We start from the raw sequence: 20,216 nt of genomic DNA on the forward strand, positions 1-20,216 counted from the left end.
AGCTGTAAAAGTTTCATCTTTGATTTGGTTTTGATAGTTGGGTTAGAGGAAAACCGAAATGATCATTAAAGCAGTTTTTCTTGCTGTAATGATTCCTCCTGTTCATACTGACCATTAGAAGATCCTTCATCATGTTTACAATGGAAGTGATGGAGGACTAAACCCACAGTCCTCCTTCTGTGTAAACATGTGTTTAAAAGTTGATCTGAAGCTAATATGAAGCTTCAGCGTCCGAATGAGTCAAATCTTCATCTTCTATGTTTCAACGTTACAGTGTTTTTGTTACTATACTTCCACCACAGCTCAACATGGAAAGCACATTTAAAGGAGATCTTTTTATAGTCAGTATGAACAAGAGGAAAACCTGACTGCTGACTTGAAAAATTGCAAATCTGTCCTTTAAACTGTGGAGTTGATTCAACTTTAGATGGTTACTGATGCTCCTTGAGCGTTTTCTTGGATACCTTGAGCTTTTGGAAACAGTAATGAACATTTTTCACCATTTTTTGGGATATTTTATAGACCAATCCAGTAATTGAGAAAATAATCAACAAATGAATCAATAATGAAAATACTTGTTAGTTGCAGCCCTACATGTGCCGCTTCTCTGAGCTCTGCTAATTAAGATGTTTCTTAACACAAATCATTCATATCTGGCTGCTGGAGTCTAATATCCTGCTGAAAGAACCGAAACATCACATAACCTCTTTTCTTTACTGCTGCAGCCAAAGCGAGTGAATCATCAGCAGTCGATATCTCCACCGATCACACCCGAGCTCTTTCCTCAATGATACAGATTCTTTCAAATCCCCAAACAACAAGGCAGCCGTTAAAGGGCTTCTGCTTCACAGCTAAAGACTCCCTGATCCATTTAGACTCAATGCAGTTGTGTAACCTGATCCATAAGACCTTAAAACCAAACCAAACAAGGTCCGCCGTGCTGCCTGGACACTTGGTTAGTGGCCATTAGCTGACACAGTGTTTCAACTAATCAATGCTGGGTTTGGCAGGCACTTGACATTATTGATATATCTCCTACATTCTTCCACAGGGACATAAAACACGAAAACTGAGGTTTCAACAAAAAACCTTTTAGCTGCATCTGTTTCAACATCACTGTGTCTATATATCGACTTATGATAAGAATTAAAGAAAGATAAGAAAGAAAATCGAACATAACACCTGAAATATTTGCTCAATTTAATACCATTTCCAACCTCACCACTAACAGGTGACTCCTTTACTCTGACCCGGTCTCTCACCTGATTGGGTAGTCGGCAGCGCTGAGGTTGATGAAGAAGTCCCAGGACCAGTCGGACATTTTGAGAAGGTCTTCCATGCTGCGTAGGTACATGGTCAGCAGGCTGGCCCCGCCCCAGATGGTGGACATCCGCCAGGAAGTCACACGGACGTTTGAGTACTGGCTGGCCAGCAGCAGCACCTCTCTGTGGAGGTAATTGGACCTCTGAGAGGGGAAAGAAACACATTTACTGACCTGGGACAAGCTTATCAAATATACACCTGTAACCTATTTAAATAAACTGAAGTGTGCTTTGTTCTTATGTTTCATGTTGTTTTAATGTATGTAATGTATCAAATGTGCTGTTTCCATTTTAATGTATCAAATGTGTATTTTGTAGCTGTCATTATACCTGCCAAAAGACTGCAGTTGAAAATTGGACAAGATAGCTAAACCGGCACATTTAACGAAAGGTCTATTACTGTGCAATGTCACTGTAACTTTAAACTGTATAATAAATGAATAAATAAGCAGGATGGTTATATTGTACGTTTATTTTCTGAGCACTTGTTAAATCTACACCAAGTAATGTTTTGATATTAACACTTTATCAATACAATCCCTCTATGAGCCCAACATGCTGGCCTGGCCACAAGTGTCTAAAATGTAGCGCATATTTCCAATTTTTTCAGCCATAAACAGGTTTGGTCTTATTGACGGCGTCTTTCTCAAATGGAAAAACAAACAAGCTAATCGGTGCTCTTCCTGTGTAAGATACAGACTGCTACAGGATTTTTTAAAAAGCACAAAAAATGGAGATGTGGCTCTATGCTGACGATTTGATGATATGCTGACGATGTGACTATGCTGACGATGTGGCTCTATGCTGACGATGTGGCTCTATGCTTACGATGTGACGCTATGCTGACGATGTGGCCCTATGCTGACGATGTGGCTTTATGCTGACGATGTGACTCTATGCTGACTATGTGATGCTATGCTGACGAGGTAATGCTATACTGACGATGTGACGCTATGCTGACGATGTGGCTCTATGCTGATGATGTGACTCTATGCTGACGATGTGATGCTATACTGACGATGTGGCTCTATGCTGACGATGTGGCGCTATACTGATGGTGATGATGATTAGTTAGTGTCAGAAATCTTGATTTGCTGCCCCCTACTGAGTGAACTATTTAGTGTTTATTATATAGAGAGTAGTGAGTGAGTGAATAACGGAGTGATTTTGGGAACAACCATGTAAAATCAGTCTGATAATAACCTGCTAGCTTTCTCCTGCAGACGTCTTTCTGATGTTTAACAGTCAGTCAGTGTGTTTATATTCAAAACCAGGTGAGCTGTGAGCTTTGGTGGTCTGACCTGGTCAACGTGGATGTAGTAGTAGTGGGAGGTGTGGTAGATGGCTTTGAAGAGACGCTGGAACTGACGCGATGCTCGGCCGTGGACGACCAGGACGAAGGCGATCCGGACCGGTGTGCGTGCTGCAGAATCCGAACGCTCCTCGTCCCAAGGTACGTTCACGTTAACCTTACCTGCACAGAGGAGACAGAGGTGTCAGCTGATGAGACCCAGAACAACCAGATATTCATTAACTAATGCTTTCATGTAGTGACAATGAGCTGTGAAGTCATGTTTAAGTCTTGAAGTTCATACTTGAATTATATATTCTATTTATTCTATGCTTTTAGCTACTTTTACTATGTACTATTTCACTATTATTACTATTTTTATATTCCATCTTATATTACATTAATGTTTCAATATTGTTTTATGCTCCTCTTAGGCCCTTTTAATGTTTAATGTATTTTTTTGACATTAAGAAGCAAAAAAGATCAGAAATCTGAAAATAGATCCATGCAAAGTGATCTAAATATATTACAAATATAAAATACAGAATTTGCATAAGTATTCACCTACAAGTCAGTATTTATATCAAACAGCTCTGGCAGCAGCCTCGAAGTCTCTTATCAGCTTTGTGGATCTTATAAATGTGATTTTTCACTCATTATTCTTTGTAAAAAAAAAACTGCTCAAGCTCAAATTGTATTGGACTCTGGCTTGGCTATTCCTGTGTAGCTTTGGATCATTGTTTTGCTGGAGAAAAAAGGCATTTTGCTGCATTAATTTCACTCTCTACCCTCACAAACATCTCAGATCCAGCTGCAGAAAAAACATCTTCTTAACACGATGCTGCCTACACAACACTTTTAATCTGCTGACCAAAGAAAGCTCAGTTTTTTAAAAACAGTTATTTAACCGAAGCACAGTCACACATGCCTTTTTAGCAAACTGCAGCCAAGATTTCATGTTTCAAGTTATCATTTCAAGTTTTTGTTTTTAAGACTCTCTTTAATTATCCTAATGTAAATGTAAAATAGCACCAGACAGCAACATGTATGTATGCACAGTCTGTCCAACATGAAACCTTGTTTTCTGGTCATTTATGAAATTACAAGCACCCTGGGATACTTGGGTTACTCAGATTCTTGAGGTGATTCTATGCTACAAGGTACACAAGGACCTCTGGACTATGTACCTGTTTCTATCTCTATAGTTATAGCTAGAGTTATTTACCTTTAACTCTTCTGCAGTCTCCGAACAGGACGTACACAGTGAGGAATGGAGGACACTGCTCACTTAGCCAGACATGAATAGCCTCTTAGCTGCTAACGTGAAGTGTGGCAATACTGAGGTCAAAGGTAGTGTCCACGTATCATACGATAAGTTCATATATAGACATGATTACGTAGATAATTACGTTATTGTACGATAAATCCATATATGTACATGATGACGTAGGTAATTACGTTATTGTACGATAAGTCAATAATTAAGTTATTGTACAATAAGTCGATAATTAAGTTATTGTACGATAAGTCAATAATTCAATATTATATGATAAATCGGTAATTACGTTATTGTACGATAAGTTGATAATTACAATATTGTACGATAAGTTGATAATTACATTATTGTACGATAAGTCGATAATTAAGTTATTGTACGATAAGTCGATAATTAAGTTATTGTACGATAAGACGATATAAAGATGCAATCAATTCGATAATGATGTTATTGTACGATAAGTTGATGATTACTTTATTGTAAGATAATGCGATAATAACGTTATTGTACGATAAGTTGATATATAGACGTGATGATGTTAATAATTACATTATTGTGAGATAAGTCGATAATTACATTATAGTATGATTAGTGGTTAATTACACTATTGTACGATAAATCGATAATTACGTTATTGTACGATAAATTGATAATTAGGTTATTGAATGGTAAGTCGACAATTATGTTAATGTGCAATTAGTTGATAATTATTTTAATATATGATAAGTTGTTATATAGATGTGATGTCGATAATAACAATGTGCGATAAGTCGATAATTATGTTAATGTACGATAAGTTGATAACATAATTATTATACAGGTCTGTGAAACTCGTCCACAATCAGGTTGCCTGATATGATATTGGGGACATTTTAGGGGCGTCGATGATGCTGACTGGTGACTGAAGTTAAGAGTTTGCTGGGACTCATACAAACAAACCTCACAGAAAAACCTTCAGGAGATTTAGGAGAAGTATATGAAACATGTTCATCAGGTGAAAACATGAACTGTCAACTCTCTACTCCGCTCCTTCATCTTCATTTCTGTCTTTCCAGGAAATATTCCCCTGTGGTCTGCTGAGCTAAATTCATCCTCTTATATATATATACAAACCCTCTGGACAGCTTAAAGTCTCTCCATCATCACGCTCACTCTAAAGATGGCGCCGGCTGAGGCCCCGCTCGGTCTAATTAGTGACCGTCGCGGGGCCGGCCGCGGGGCATGCTGGGGGATTGGGAGTTTGAGGAGAAATGACTGTAATCTGGCGGCTCAGTCGAGGAGGAGACAGGGAGGAGGAGTGACGTTGTGCACGTATATGCCCGCACGAGTTCAGAAACACCCAAGTTTACTTCTCACAGCCCTCATGTGAAGCCGGAGCGCACGTCAGTCAAACCCGACACGAACCAAATCATCTGTTTCTGCTCCAGTCTGTGGATATAATGACTGGTGTGTCATCAAAGCAGCCTGTAATCATATAAATTAAACCTCAAAAAACGGCCCGGGGTGGTTCTGAGAGCACGACTACGGGTAAAATCATTAGTCAGACGATCCAAAAATAATCTACAAACTGCTTTGTTTAATTAGGGTGTAATTACCCTGGCGGAGTATCATCCTCGTGGCGAACTGCCTCACTGAGTCCATTCATGCTTTCGCTCCCAAAACAGAGCTGGCAGTGATCGGGATGCCTCTTCAAGGCTCCGGCACGTGCCAGGTTAAAAATGTTTCTCAAACAGGATAAATTTGGAAGAAAAAAAAAGAGCAGCGATCAGGCCACTTCAAAGCTGCCGCCGCCTGTTCGTCGTCCCGTTTCTTCGCTTTCTGTCTTTCAGCCTCGTCACCCTTTCATTTGTTTTCTGGCTCAATCTGCTGCTGTGTTCACGGGAAAGGCCTTAAATCATAGGTTAATACATTTAAACTAATTATGTATAATAACTGTGCGCTCGTACTCTGGAACTCTCACATAAATACAGGCGAGTGTAACATGGAAATATAAGATATCATGTTAGATCAGCCCTTTTTTTGAATGAATTTAGCTGAAATGCTAACAGTGGAAGAAGAATTACTATCATTATATATATTTTATCTTCTTATTGACTTTATTGGTTTCTTTTTCTATGGAAGAGATAGTGTTAGGTGGTTGTCCGTGTGGTCGAAAACATTTTAATTTCTATGTTTTCACTACTATTGGGTTTCATTTTTATTCCTCAAATTGCATGTTTTTATGTTTTTTATTTCCAATTCTTACTGTTAAATGTTTGTTTTATGTAAAGCACATTGAGTTGCCATTGTGTATGAAATGCGCTGTATAAATAAAGCTGCCTTGCCTTGCCTTTTTGTCTTTGTACTACTTTTTACTTAACTTTTAATACACCTTTTCTGTTATTCTCTCTTATCTTTTATATTTTATTTTAGATTTTTCTCTTGTGTGCATGGGCCTTTGTTTTCCCTTCCTTCCTTTTCTTTCTGTTGTCACTTCTTCTGTCTTATTATCAGCTCATCAATCACCTGTGAGGCACTTTGAACTACATTAATCTGAATGAAAGCTGCTGTATAAATAAACTTTGATTGATTGATTTGAGACATTTCTCTCTCTGTGAGTCGTCGTGTGTGTTGATCTGACCTTCGACCGGACAGTATCGCGGCACTTTCTCGGGCATCAGCGCTCGCTCTTTGTGTTTGCAGTAGACGTTCACGATCTTCTGCCGGCACTCTCGGGTTTTGGCTCTGGACAAAGCTGAGATGGCTTCCTTCCCGCTGATCTCACACTGAGGCAGCTCCTTCCTCGGCTCGGACCCGGGCAGCAGCTGCAGCATCGGCGGCGGCGTGGCGGCCTTCTTCGACGGGTAGAACGGTGGATCCTGATTGGACCCCTGAGCCGGTGCCGGGACGGTCGGCAGTGGCGGGTGTGGTTTACGGACGTGGGTGCGGTTGTGATTATGCCCCGCCCCTCTGGCTTGGACGGGAGGGTGCTTGAGGACTTCGTTAGCGGATTTTCCCAGCATACTTTGCACTTGCGACTTGTCCAGTTTGCGTTTGGCGGCGTTTGCGACGGGCGCTCGCTGGCGTTGGGATCGAGCTCCCAGGTTGCTGTTACTGTCGATGGTGTCGAAGTCTTTGGGGACGGAGTTCTCGTTGTTGTTGCTGTCCAGGCGAAGTTTCTCTTTCAGGCGATGTGAGTGATAAACGTTCTGTCAGAGAGAAGAAAAAATATGTTGAAAAATAAGACAGAAGATCAACAGTCTGACATGGTGATACGGGTCAATGAGGGTTTTTATGTGTCCATGTGGTTTAGTTTAAATTTAAAAGGTTAAAATGTGAAAATAAACGTATGAATAACTTGCACACATTCTTTTTTTGTGGACCCAGCATCAAAGTTCTGCTTTTAATCCATTTAGAGAGAATATATTAGAGGATTATGGCAAAAATGTCTAAGTGGTGTAACCATAAAAACTTTGTACCAAATAATTCAACTTGCTTAAAAACAGTAAATTGTCAATAAAACACCATATCAACTAGTTTGGCATGATCTTACATTATAACTTTATATTAAATAAAGGTAATGGAATACAATTGTTATCAATATTACATTTACTCTGGTTACCATGGAGACCAGGAACCTCACTGCTTTCTTTCTTTCTTTCTCCTTTATTGTTCTATTTTTTACTTCTTCTCTTTCTCCTCTTCCTCTTTCTCCTTTCTTTTTTTCTGTCTTTATTTCTTTCTCCTCTTTCTTCTCCTCTTCCTCCTCTCTTTCTTTCTCCTCTTCCTCCCTTTTTCTTTCTTTCTCTCTAGGTGGATAAAATATGTAATATTTATCATTCTTTTGTGGTTACACCATTTGACATTTTCAGGAGCATTCAGTCTTACTTTTGGGTAAAAAATGGTGCAAATGTCATTTCAAATGATATAAAACCAACAAAAATACTAAATGTACATTTTAACAAACCTGATGCTGCTTTTAAAACTAGTTTTTGTTACTGAGCCACATAAATTAGAAGAAAGAGAATAAGTTGTCTGGTATCCAGCTCAACAGATATTTTAAAGATTATCGTGACATTAAGTTCAAACAGTGATGTGTGTGTGTGTGTGTGTGTGTGTGTGTGTGTGTGTGTGTGTGTGTGTGTGTGTTCATGCTGAGTGTTTGGAATGCAGCTCAACTTGCTCGAGACAGAAAACTATACACACACACACACACACGAGAGCTGACCTTTGACCTCAACTGTTGACATGTTTTGAGAGATGACCGAGGTGAGGAGCATTTCATCTTAAACTTTGAGTCTATTTGCCTTTTAAACACTTGAACTGCACCAATCTCCTTGTAAACTGTAGGTTTTACGTGTTAAGATAAGATAAGATACAATAATCCTTTCTTAGTCCCACAATAAAATATTACTGTAAACTAGTTTAACTACTCAGTGAGTTTAAATAATGCTTGTATGAATATCTGTAGATCAGTAGTTTTCATTAGAGGTTTAGTCGTCGCGGCTTTTTTCTTCTTCCCCAAATTAAAGGATAATTCCAGTTTATTTCAACCTGACATATTTCTAATGTGTGGCTCTATGGGGTCAAACCATAGACTGTATATAAAATGGACGTAACATCCGTGACGTCACCCATTGGTTAGTGGACTGCTGCTCGGAGGCCAATAGTATCGGATCTGAGCAGCGCCATCTTGAACATTTCAGGTGCATGCTGGGTAAAATAAAAACATGGATTCTACTTATATGGGCATCAGGAGGAGCATGAGGCGCCCTCCTGAACCTGTGAACCAATCAACCTGTCAATCACCACGTAGCCACGCCCTAATGCATACCCTGCTTTATCGTCACATATAAAATCAGGGAGGCCAAAATGTCCCAAATGAACATCATACTGCATTGAAGAAGGCTTTAAACTAGCGATTGAGACCATAAACACATTTTGAAAACGTTTACTGAGGTTAGAAATCAAGTGAGAAGTTGGTGAATTCTCCATTGACTTGTATAGAGACGGAAGTCCTTTTGACACTAAAACGGTCGCCCCCTGGTGGCCTTTTGATAGAATGCAGTTTTAAGTTACTTCCGCGTTGGCATCATTTCAGAGGACCAGAACTCCCCGCCTGGGTCAAACGTTGCACTCGTGGCTCCGTTACAGAGATTCAGGGAAACGAGGATTTGCTTGAAACGATGTGTATCAGGGAAAGCTGCTGAGCCTCCTCCAGCTTTCCAAATATAAACACGATTTATACATGAATCACTTTAAATGTTTGTCTCTAAAATACTAACTACTAAAACCACATACGACACTCTGAAGCCTCGACATAAAAAACAGCATCACCAAACCTGACAAGTTCCTACAGACGCACGAGACAATAAATTATTAAATAAATAAATAAAATCTCTGTTGTGATTCTCATTTAATCCTACGGCATTTTGTCAAGTAGAACACTCAATTTGTAGATAATCTCTGAAATTCATCAAATTCACCGACTTTCACTTTCTAGGAAAAGTAAAAAAAAAAAGAAAAGGAAATTATTTCCAGAGTTCAAGAGACCTTTGACCCCCGAGACACAGGCAGCTGTGGCCTTGACCTCCCAGCATCAGTTGGTGATATTTATAAGTGTGTGTGTGTGTGTGTCTGTGTGTGTGTGTGTGTGTGTGTGTGTGTGTGTGTGTGTGTGTGTGTGTGTGATTCAGTAGCAAAAGCCACATGACTTCAATGGGTATTTTAATCCCGCAGATCGCCCTATATCTGTCTTTTCCAGGGATAAAGAGTGTGTTTCTGAGTGTGTGTGTGTGTGTGTGTGTGTGTGTGTGTACATGAGCCACACATGCACAAACACACACACACACACACACACTATCAGAGTGCCTGTGGGAAAGCAGTAATATCAGCTCTTGCCACCTGCTCCTCAAACAACCTTTCATTATCTCATCTGTAATATCAGCTTAGAGGAATGTGTGTGTGTGTGTGTGTGTGTGTGTGTGTGTGTGTGTGTGTGTGTGTGTGTGTGTGTGTGTGTGTGTGTGTGTGTGTGTGTAGAGCCACAGTGATCATTACTCCTGCTATAACTGTGAATGTAAAAGTATGGAGAGGAAACCCGGGAATAAAACCTCCCTCTCACAGTAACATACGGAGGATTTTCTATTATTGGAGTCGAACTAAGAGAGGAGCCACGAGTGTTAAATTTAACTCTGGCTGTGGGAGGAAATGATGATGATGATGATGATGATGATGATGATGATGAAGAGGGCATTATATTCACAATGGTTGATCCTGTTGTGAGTTTACAGACTAACTGAGTTAATAAACATTCATAGATTACTACATTATATTAGATTTCTACAGTATTTTACTAGTTTTTTTTTATTTTTTTATTAAAGGATCATTCTGGCTTTTTTCTCATGTTCTTAAATCTCATGTTTGGAGCAGAAGAAAGTCGTAATTAACACCTATAAACTACCAGAAGAGGGCAGATTTTTAGTTTGGTGAATAAATCAGGGTGTCTGCACATTTTGAACACATTTAATGAGACTTTTAAGACATTTTTAATAGTTCAATAAAAGGAATAAAATACCATTGCTGAGACATAATAATGCAAATTTTAAGACACTTTTAGACGTTGAATATCAAAAACTAAATAAAAGACATTTTAACCTTCGTGTCGTCCTCCCGGGTCAAATTGACCCCGTCTGTTTTGACTGTTCCTTCTTTCCTTCCGTCTGTCCTTCTTCCCTCCCTCCTTCTGTCTTTCTTTCGTTCCTCTCTCTTTCCTCCCATCCTTTCTTTCCTTCTTTCCCCCTCCCTCCTTCTCTCTTTCTTTCCTCCCCCCTAGCTTCCTTCCTTCCATCCTCCCTTCCTCTTTTCCTCTCTCCTTCCCTCCCTCCTTCTCTCTTTCTTTCGTCCCTCCTTTCTTCCTTCCTTCCCTCCCTTCTCCCTCCCTTTCTTCCTTCCTCCCTCTTTTCCTTTCTTCTTCCTCCCTTCCCTCCTTCTTCCCTCTTTTCCTTCCTTCTTCATCCCTTCCCTCCTTCTTCCCTCTTTTCCTTCCTTCTTCCTCACTTCCCTCCTTCTTCCCTCTTTTCCTTCCTTCTTCCTCCCTCCCTTCCTTCCTCCCTCTTTTCCTTCCTTTCTTCCTCCCACTTTTCTTTCCTTATTCCTTTCTTCCTTCCTTCCTTCCTCCCTCCTTTCCTTCCTTCTTCCTCCCTTCCTTCTCCTTCTTCTTGTTCTTTCTTTCTTTCTTTCTTTCTTTCTACACAGAAGGAGGACTGTGGGTTTAGTCCTCCATCACTTCCATTGTAAACATTATGAAGGATCTTCTAATGGTCAGTATGAACAGGAGGAATCATTACAGCTCTCCATCCTCAACATGGCCTCTAATCAACAGATGTCACAGCAACAAGTCTCCCCCCCCCCCCTTTCTCTCTCTCTCTCTCTCTCTCTCTCCGTGTTAATATTAATGTCTCTCGCCCCGGGCGGCTGAGTGAACAGCCTCTCTTGTCTCTTTTCTCTGTCGCCTTTATCTCGGAGCAGCAGGAGGTCTGAAAGCAGCAGCGTAGACGACTTCAATAAGAACCGACTCACACAAGAGCACAGCTAGCTAGAGAGCAGTGACTCTGTGTGTGTGTGTGTGTGTGTGTGTGTGTGTGTGTGTGTGTGTGTGTGTGTGTGTGTGTGTGTGTGTGTGTGTGTGTGATGGGTATAAAGAATGATGTCTTTGTAGGTAAGCGGTGGTATTTGAGCGGCGGTCGGTCTCCATGGAATGCAAAGACTTCTGGGAAAAAAACGCTCGGCGAGAGAGAGAAACGCCTGTCCAACAAATTATAGCCTGAATCACTTTAGGACCTTTTTCTTTCTTTCTTTCTTTCTTTTTTTTCTTTCTTTTTTTTTTTTTTTTTTTACAGTATTCTGCAGCAAGCTTTCAGTCGCTTCATTTAGCAGAAGAAGTGAGGGGTAATAACATGATTATTTATTATATTATTATTAACCTTCGTGTCGTCCTCCCGGGTCAAATTGACCCCGTCTGTTTTGACTGTTCCTTCTTTCCTTCCTCCCTTCCTTCTTTCTGTCCTTCCTCCCTCCCTCCTTCTCTCTTTCTTTCCTTCCTCTCTCTTTCCTCCCTTTCTTCCTTGCTTCTTCCCTCCTTCCTTCTTTCATTCCTTCCTTCCTCCCTCTTTTCTTTCCTTATTCCTTTCTTCCATCCTCCTTCCTCCCTCTCTTCCTTCCTCCTTCCTCTCTTCCTTCCTTCTTCCTCCCTTCCTTCCTCCCTCCTTCCTTTCCTTCCTTCCTCCCTCTTTTCCTCCCTCCTTATCCCTCCCTTCCTTGACTCGAGGACAACAGGAGGGTTAATAATCATAATAAAGACAAAGATGTTGTAAATGAATAAAAAAGGAGAAGACGATACTTTCATTTATACATCGTTCAGAATGATTTTATACTAATTAACAACATGAATAACTGTCACTGTCTTCACTGCACAATAATAGCTGTGTGATCATTATCGCTTCATCTCCAGTCTCTAATCCTTCTTCCTCCCTTCCTTCCTTCCTCTCTCCCTCCTTTCCTCCCTCTTTTCCTTCCTTCTTCCTCTCTTCCTTCTTTCCTCCCTCCCTCCTTCTCGAGACGAAATAACGTTATAACATTTCGTCTCGTCTCGTTTTAGACATTTTAGCAGAGTTTTTATTTTGTAAACCACATTTAGTGTCGTTTTTATTCGTCAACATTATCGCATTATATATTTAATTATAGTTATCGTCACATGACCAGCATTTACGTCTCGTCTTCGTCACGTGATAAAGGTTCGTTGACGACGATATTTAGTCATAATTTTCGTTGACGAAAGCAACACTAGTGAAAACAAAAAAGCCGAAAATAGAGACAAAAGTTTAAAAAAAAAAACACCAAAATAAATCCAGAGGCAGATGGACGTTAAGTGCTGTGAAACGTGGCTGAAGGAGCCGCGGCACAAGCATCATGACCCGGGATTAGTGCGAGGATTTCAATCTATCTGCACCAGATTTAACAAGAATTATCTCTTTAGAATAGTAGAAAAAAACCCCCATTAAGCAGCTTTCTGGTTTTAACATCAGTGTTTTGTTCTTAAATCGCTAATAGAGACGAGAACATGCCAGCAGGACGATGAGCAGGAAGTATATATAATAAACATCGACATATTTCTATTTAATGTCTTTATATATTAAATATTATAATAAAAACAAGAAATGAGATTATGACTTAACCTGTTGTCCTCGAGTCAAGGAAGGAAGGGAGGGAGGAAGGAAGAAGGAAGGAAAGGAGGGAGGGAGGGAGGAAAGGAGGGAGGAAGGAAAGGAGGGAGGGGAGGAGGAAGAAGGAAGGAAAGGAGGGAGGGAGGAAGGAAGGAAAGGAAAGAAGGAAGGAAAGGAGGGAGGGAGAAAGGAAGGGAGGAAGAAGGAAGTAAAGGAGGGAGGAAGGAAGGGAGGAAAGGAAAGAATGAAGGGAGGAAGGAAAGGAAGGAAGGAAGGAAGGCTGGAGGAAATAAGGAAGGAAGGAAGGTAGGAGGGAGGGAGGGAGGAAAGAAGGAATGATGAAGGAAGGAAAGAAGGAAGGAGGGAGGAAAGAAGGTAGGGGGGAGGAAAGAAAGGGAGAAGGAGGGAGGGAGGAAAGAAGGAAGGGAGGAAGGAAAGGAATGAAGGAAGGAGGGAAGGAAAGAAGGAGGGAGGAAAGAAAGGAAAGAACGAAGGAAGGAAAGGAGGAAGAAGGAAGGAAAGGAGGGAGGGAGGGAGGAAGAAGGAAGGAAAGGAGGGAGGAAGGAAGGGAGATATTTAGTTTACTCTCATAGACGACGAAAGACACCAGAAAATATTCACATTTAAGAAGATTAGTTATCATAACTACGAGATTCAGACTTGTAAACAGCGTTCAAGTCAACTTTTAAGTCATAATTACAACGAGGAAACTTCTGAAAGCTCAAATATTTATCCGACTTGATGCTTCATTATACAGCAGTACCTGAACATCTACCAAATCCAGCAAACACACACCAGGACAGAGAAGTTATTAATTAACCTAAATCTAACTTTCACCCTAAAAACCAAGAATTAACCTTAAAAACCGGCCTTTGATAGACAAGACAGATAAAAAGGTCCTCATAGTGATAGAGGTACAAGAAGGCACACACACACACACACACACACACACACACACGCACGCACGCACGCACACACACGCACGCATGCACACACGCACGCACGCACGCACGCGCACACACACACACACACACACACACACACACACAGTATTTGGGGATTAATGGAGAATCTAAACTAGATTAGAAAGAATAAATCCCATCAGAGAAACCTGATCCAAACCAATCCTCTAATCTGATCTGACCTGGCTGTTAGGAAGTGAATCAGCTGTGTGTGTGTGTGTGTGTGTGTGTGTGTGTGTGTGTGTGTGTGTGTGTGTGTGTGTGTGTGTGTGTGTGTGTGTGTGTGTGTGTGTGTGTGTGTGTCCATCCATCCCCTTAAAAGGTGTGATGAATGTGAGAGTTGTGCAACTGTGGCGCCGTCCACAACTGGTGTAAACACACTGAACTGGACATCAACAGTCCACACACACACACACACACACACACACACACACACACACACACACACACACACACACACACACACACACACCTGTAAACACTCCCTTTCCTGCAGTTTGGTTGCTGGAAAGTTAAACACTGCTGGTATCTGTGATGTGAATGTGTCGACTGTGGAGAGCTGCTGCTGAACACACACGTTTGTCCTTCTATCCTTGTGAGGACCAACGCTGACACACACACACACACACACACACACACACACACACACACACACACACACACACACACTTCTATGGAGCTTAGTGTAAAAAACACAGGTATAATTTAAATTTGTCTCATGCAGCAATATTAACCACAGTTACAACATAGTCCCTTCTTTCTTTCTTTCTTTCTTTCTTTCTTTCTTTCTTTCTGTCAGTTGTCATCAATTTCTTTCTTTCTTTCTTTTAGTTGTCATCAATTTCTTTCTTTCTTTCTGTCTTTCTTTCCTAGTCTCTTTCTTTCTTTCTTTTCTACTTTCGCTTCTTTCTTTTAGTTGTCATCCTTTTATGATGTTTCTTTCTTTGTTTCTTTGTTTCTTTGTTTCTTTCAGTTGTCATCCTTTTCCTTGTTTCCCTAACCCTAACTCTTTTCTTTCTTTCTTTCTTTCTTTCTTTCTTTCTTTCTTTCTTTTTTTCTTCTTTCTTCCCTTCTGCTACGGAGCCAAGATGGCGACCGTTGAGAGTGAGAAGTGTTCATAGTTCCACACTCAACATTCTGTCCGTTTTAAGTGAAACCATCCAGGTTCTCATAGTGCTGCATGTTTCTATACTTCTCAGTGTGAACTCACTTATGACCTCAGAGTAAGAGTAAATACAGAGGAAGAGATTTAGACACCGCCAAGGATTCAGCTAAATCTGACTGTTAGAGGCCGCTCGGCTCCACTACAGCAGCTGCAGTTAGAGGTTCAAACCTTCGTGATTTAAACGTTTCCGTCGTGTAAACAGAAACAAAAACTACATCTCGCATTAAAAGTAGATACAAGGCAGTGTGGTTAGTTACGTCACCTTAACTTGGTTTTGTTTATGCCCAGAACTCTTTACGTAATTTGTGTTTAAACTGAACTAACCACAGACACTCGCTCATGCACTCTCCTCCTCTGTCGAGCCGTGGAACATCTAAGCCTTATGGGAAATGGTGTTCAGTAAGTTCTGCTAAAACATAAGCATTGAATAAATATAAATATTAATTGTAAAAGTAAGCGATATGACACAGTGTTGGGAAGTTTCAGTTTTAACTTTAACTCTGACAGAAAAATGACAAAAAGCTTAAAATGTCTCCTTTAACTCCAACAACACGTAACTAACCTCAACTCTAAAGTCTAAACCTTCAAACTGCTCTTTGAAGATTTGTCCCAAAGGAGGTGGTCCTCCTCACAAACGTAGACACACACACTTCAAATGATGTCCAGTCTTTTTATTGGTAATCGGATGCTTCCTCTTGTCAGTAAACATGGCGCCGCTCTACACACAGTTTATATCACCTTAACACGTGTTCACCTTTCACCTGAACGTCTCATCGCTGCCACAAACCTCAAAAAGACAGACATGATTATTTTGACTATCAATTAATCTGTATACTGCTTTTTTAATCTCTATAAAATATGAATGAATAATGAACAATCTGCACTATAATCCCACAGAGTCTAAAGGTGTTTAGTATTCCGCTCAACCTCCTGAGCAACAGCAACCCAGGTCGACGTAACCCAGCTACAAAACTGTCTCCGTGACAACAAAGACTGGCTGGCTCTTAACTTCATGGCAGACATCGGACCATCGTACTATCGGACAATCAAACCATCGGAACCATTGGACCATCGGACCAATCGGACAATCGTACCATCGGACAATCGGACCATCGGACAATCGGACCAATCGGACCATCGTACCATCAGACCATCGTACCATCAGACCATTGTACTATCGGACAATCAGACCATCGGACAATCGTATCATCGGACAATCGTACCATCAGACCATTGTACTATCGGACAATCGTACCATCGGACAATCGTATCATCGGACAATCGTACCATCAGACCATCGGACAATCGTACCATCGTACCATCAGACCAATCAGACCATTGGACCATCATACCATCAGACCACCGTCATTGCCCAGAACCTCAATCACCTTTCTGCGAACATCAGACCACCTGCCAAGAATCTGTGTATTATATTATATGACTTATTTAAAATAGGAACCAGCGGAAAAAATATTCAATTTAAACACTTTTATTGTAAACTTCCTCTGAATTTAATCACCTCAGTTATCAATCAAGGCAGACAGGGAAAAGAAACGTCACAAACACAACCAAGAAAAACACTCAAATAAATAAATGTAAACATAAGTCTGAATGAAAGTTTAAATCACAATGAAACACTTAACAATCATCTCTTCACATTAAGGTGCAAAAATAAACATTAAAGAAATGCTTAACAATGGAGCATAAAGGGTTTTAAAATATGTGCAAAGTATTAATTGTAAACATAGAAATTAAATATTGCAACAATGTTGTAGGGATGACTGTCGATGCCTTCACAGAATATTTACACAATGAGATTTTTGATAAATAATCATCAGTAATGTAAATATAATGACAAAGTGAGTAAAAGGTAAATAACAGAACAGCTAGAACAATCTGGTAAGTTCAGAAATTTACATAATGTTACTGTAATGCCGCCTTTAAAACCAGGAAAAGACACTTATGCTGTATCATGGTATTACGATATCCAAATTCTAAGACGATATATAGTGTCATATCACGATATCGATATAATATCCATATATTGCCCAACCCTACTTTGCTCAATTTTAATTTAGCTCCTTTTATGCTCGTATATGCACACAAATGTTAGTGAAGCACTTTGGTGCAAAGTATGTTTGCTTTTTAAAGTCCTGTGTAGATATAATAGACTTGAAACTTAAACTTACAATATTCCCTTTAATACACGTCCTCTACCAGCTGCAGAACCTATTAAAGCCAATTTCTAATAATTAGCTGCTAGTTTTTTGCTTTTAATAAATCCCAATTTAAGTGTTTTCCTCTCCATAAAATGTAAAGATATGTTTTATATAATTAACCATATTGCAGACTAGAGTAAATCCTGTGTATGTTTGGCTCTTCCTGCTCAGACACGTTAAGGTTACTCCTACACGCCTGATAAAAGCTGTTTTTTTTTGGCTCTTTTAAGTGTAATTCTTTAAATGATTTTCACCAATCCAGCACCAGTTAGTCTTGTTTACTCCTCACAGACTCATAAACACACTGTGGTTATTTATTCATGTATCTATTTTCTTTTAAAATCACTCATTTAACTCTCACATCCACCTTCTTTTATCTACTTTTCTCTCCTTTTTTCCCTTCTTGTGTCTCCTCTTTACCTTCCAAAACTCTCACCCCATATAAAAGAAGTGTTGGCATGTATCTCTGTGGTTTTAAAAGCCAATAACTGTCAGGACATATCACCTCTCTCTCTCTCTCTCTGTCTCTATCTCTCACACACACACACGCACATACACACACACACATTCACACACTCAGAGAGAGAGGGAAGATCACAGGGCATCCGGCAACTGTAATGAAAGGACGTAAAAATGGATCCCTGCAATACAGCCCACATCTGTCGCTCTCTCTCTCTCTCTCACACACACACACACACACACACACACACACACACACACACACACACACACACACACACACACACACACACACACACACACAAGCATTTACAGTATGCTCTTTTTACTAGAGAACACCTGGATCCCACCAGGTACAACTACACACACACACACACACACACACACACACACACACACACACACACACACACATAACATCATTTTCTGAATCTCCTCCAGAGTCCAGATCATCTCCTCCTCTTGCATGTTTTAGGCCTGTTTCCAGTATAGTGACACACACACACACACACACACACACACACACACACACACACACACACACACACACACACACACACACACACACACTGAGCTCCAGCTAATAATAATAATAATAATGATGTAAACTGAAGCACAAAAAACACATTTGTTCTCGCAGTATAAAGTTGGAGAGAAACAGAGAGAAGAAAATCAGCTTTGAGTTGGCGAGCTGCAGATTCAGGCTCCATAATATGTTTAATACAAATATTAAAACAGCCTCTTTTTTTAAAATGTGATTTATGCACACACACACACACACACACACACACACACACACACACCTTAATAAGAACTAAAAGGGGTTTGTTAAGTCGCCTTGATTTCACCCAAAAGAAAGATGTGATTAACTTAAACCCCTTAAAGTTACTTATTCTGTTCACATTTACCTTTTTTTTAAGAGAAGCTGAAACTAAAACCTCACAAAACAGGAACAATTTTATCTTTTGCTTTAAAACTGTGAAGCAATGTCACACCAAATTCCCTTTACAAGTTAGATAATTATACGTTTTCTTCCTTTAAATTAACCTGACATTGACCCGAAACGTGACTGGAGGTATTTTAAGTTTAAATTCGTGTTAAACTTCCAATCGGCGTGTTTATTATCTATAAAAAGGCATTTAATTAAGCAAACATGAGTATTTTTGCAACTCGTGTTGTTTGATATTCAGCTCGTGCAAAGTATTTTTCTTGCAAAACTGAATGAAACAAACAAACTGAGTCTGGTTCAGGGTTGTGATTTGGGTTTTTTTGGTTAATTGGATGCACATATAAAGCATTTAACACCTTAATGAGCATGTTAAATTCTCTGTTTTTTAAATTAAGTTTGGCCTATTGGTTCAATCTCTCTATACAACAGGATAAAGCAAAGAGGAGGAGGGGGGGGGGGGGGGGAACTGTGTTTGATGCAAATGCCAAAACAACAGGCGAGCAGCTGCAGACGCTCTGGAGCATCTTCTCATTTCTTTCTCATTTTTCAGCCAAAGTGGAAACAAACACACATGTTAAAAAACCCCAAAACCCTTTAATTACACGCACACCGACCCGGTTCCCCCCGTGATTAATGAAGCAGATGTGGATTCAAACCTACCGCCTGCAGCTTGTGTCGAGCGGCCGCCTTTCCTTGCAGCGGGTCGCCTCTCTTGTGCAGCCCCCTCCTCGGGTGCTCCCCGTCGGCTTTGTTGAGCGCGGCGGTCCGCTCCTCTCTCTTCTCCCGGTTCCGAGCGCCTCCGTCTCCGCCGCTGGAGTCCAGGCTGCTGAAGTTCCACACGATGAGAGTCTGGACCAGCAGCACGGCCAGAGCAGCCACCAACAGGGCGGACTTGGAGCGTCGGGCCAGCCTGCGGGCGCACGGGTTACCCTTCATCGTTTCTCCTCCTCCTCCTCCTCTCTCCGGCTCAGGCTGAGAGCCCCATCTGCTAAACGCCGACAGCGGGGTGTGAATGCTCCCCTACGCGGCCTGAGAGGGGCTACTGGCAGGCAGAGAGGAGGAGGAGGGAAGGAGGGAAGGAGGGAGGGAGGGAAGGAGGGAGGGAGGAGGGATTTTGGCAAAGGCTTGAAATGAGGAGAGAGGTTTGGAGGTTCAGAGGCAGCAGGGAGGAGGAGGAGGCCCTCATGTGGCCACGAGAGAGTCAACAGCTCAATTAAAGCCTATCATCCCTCACAGCCACAGCCTGGACTACATTCACTACATTCACTTTAAATTGTATATTGCATTATATTTTTAGGTTTATTTTTATTTTTACTTTTATTTTATTTTATTTCTGCACTTTATCACACAGCCTCATCCTCAGACCTTGT

General features: G+C 40.7%; 1 protein-coding gene across 1 annotated transcript in view; it reads right to left on the reverse strand.

The window, feature by feature from the left end:
* LOC133999053 (xylosyltransferase 1-like) overlaps positions 1-19,782 on the reverse strand; it is a 40,588-nt gene extending 20,806 nt beyond the window's left edge. Inside the window, exons 1-4 of the mRNA XM_062438177.1 lie at positions 19,507-19,782; positions 6,510-7,077; positions 2,624-2,796; positions 1,263-1,465 (exon numbers count right to left, since the gene is read on the reverse strand). Coding sequence (XP_062294161.1) covers positions 1,263-1,465; positions 2,624-2,796; positions 6,510-7,077; positions 19,507-19,782 — 1,220 coding nt within the window. The remainder of the gene's footprint in view (positions 1-1,262; positions 1,466-2,623; positions 2,797-6,509; positions 7,078-19,506) is intronic.
* Between the last annotated feature and the right edge of the window lie 434 nt (positions 19,783-20,216).

This window comes from Scomber scombrus, chromosome 18 (assembly GCF_963691925.1).
Source record: "Scomber scombrus chromosome 18, fScoSco1.1, whole genome shotgun sequence".
NCBI classification, from domain to species: domain Eukaryota; kingdom Metazoa; phylum Chordata; class Actinopteri; order Scombriformes; family Scombridae; genus Scomber; species Scomber scombrus.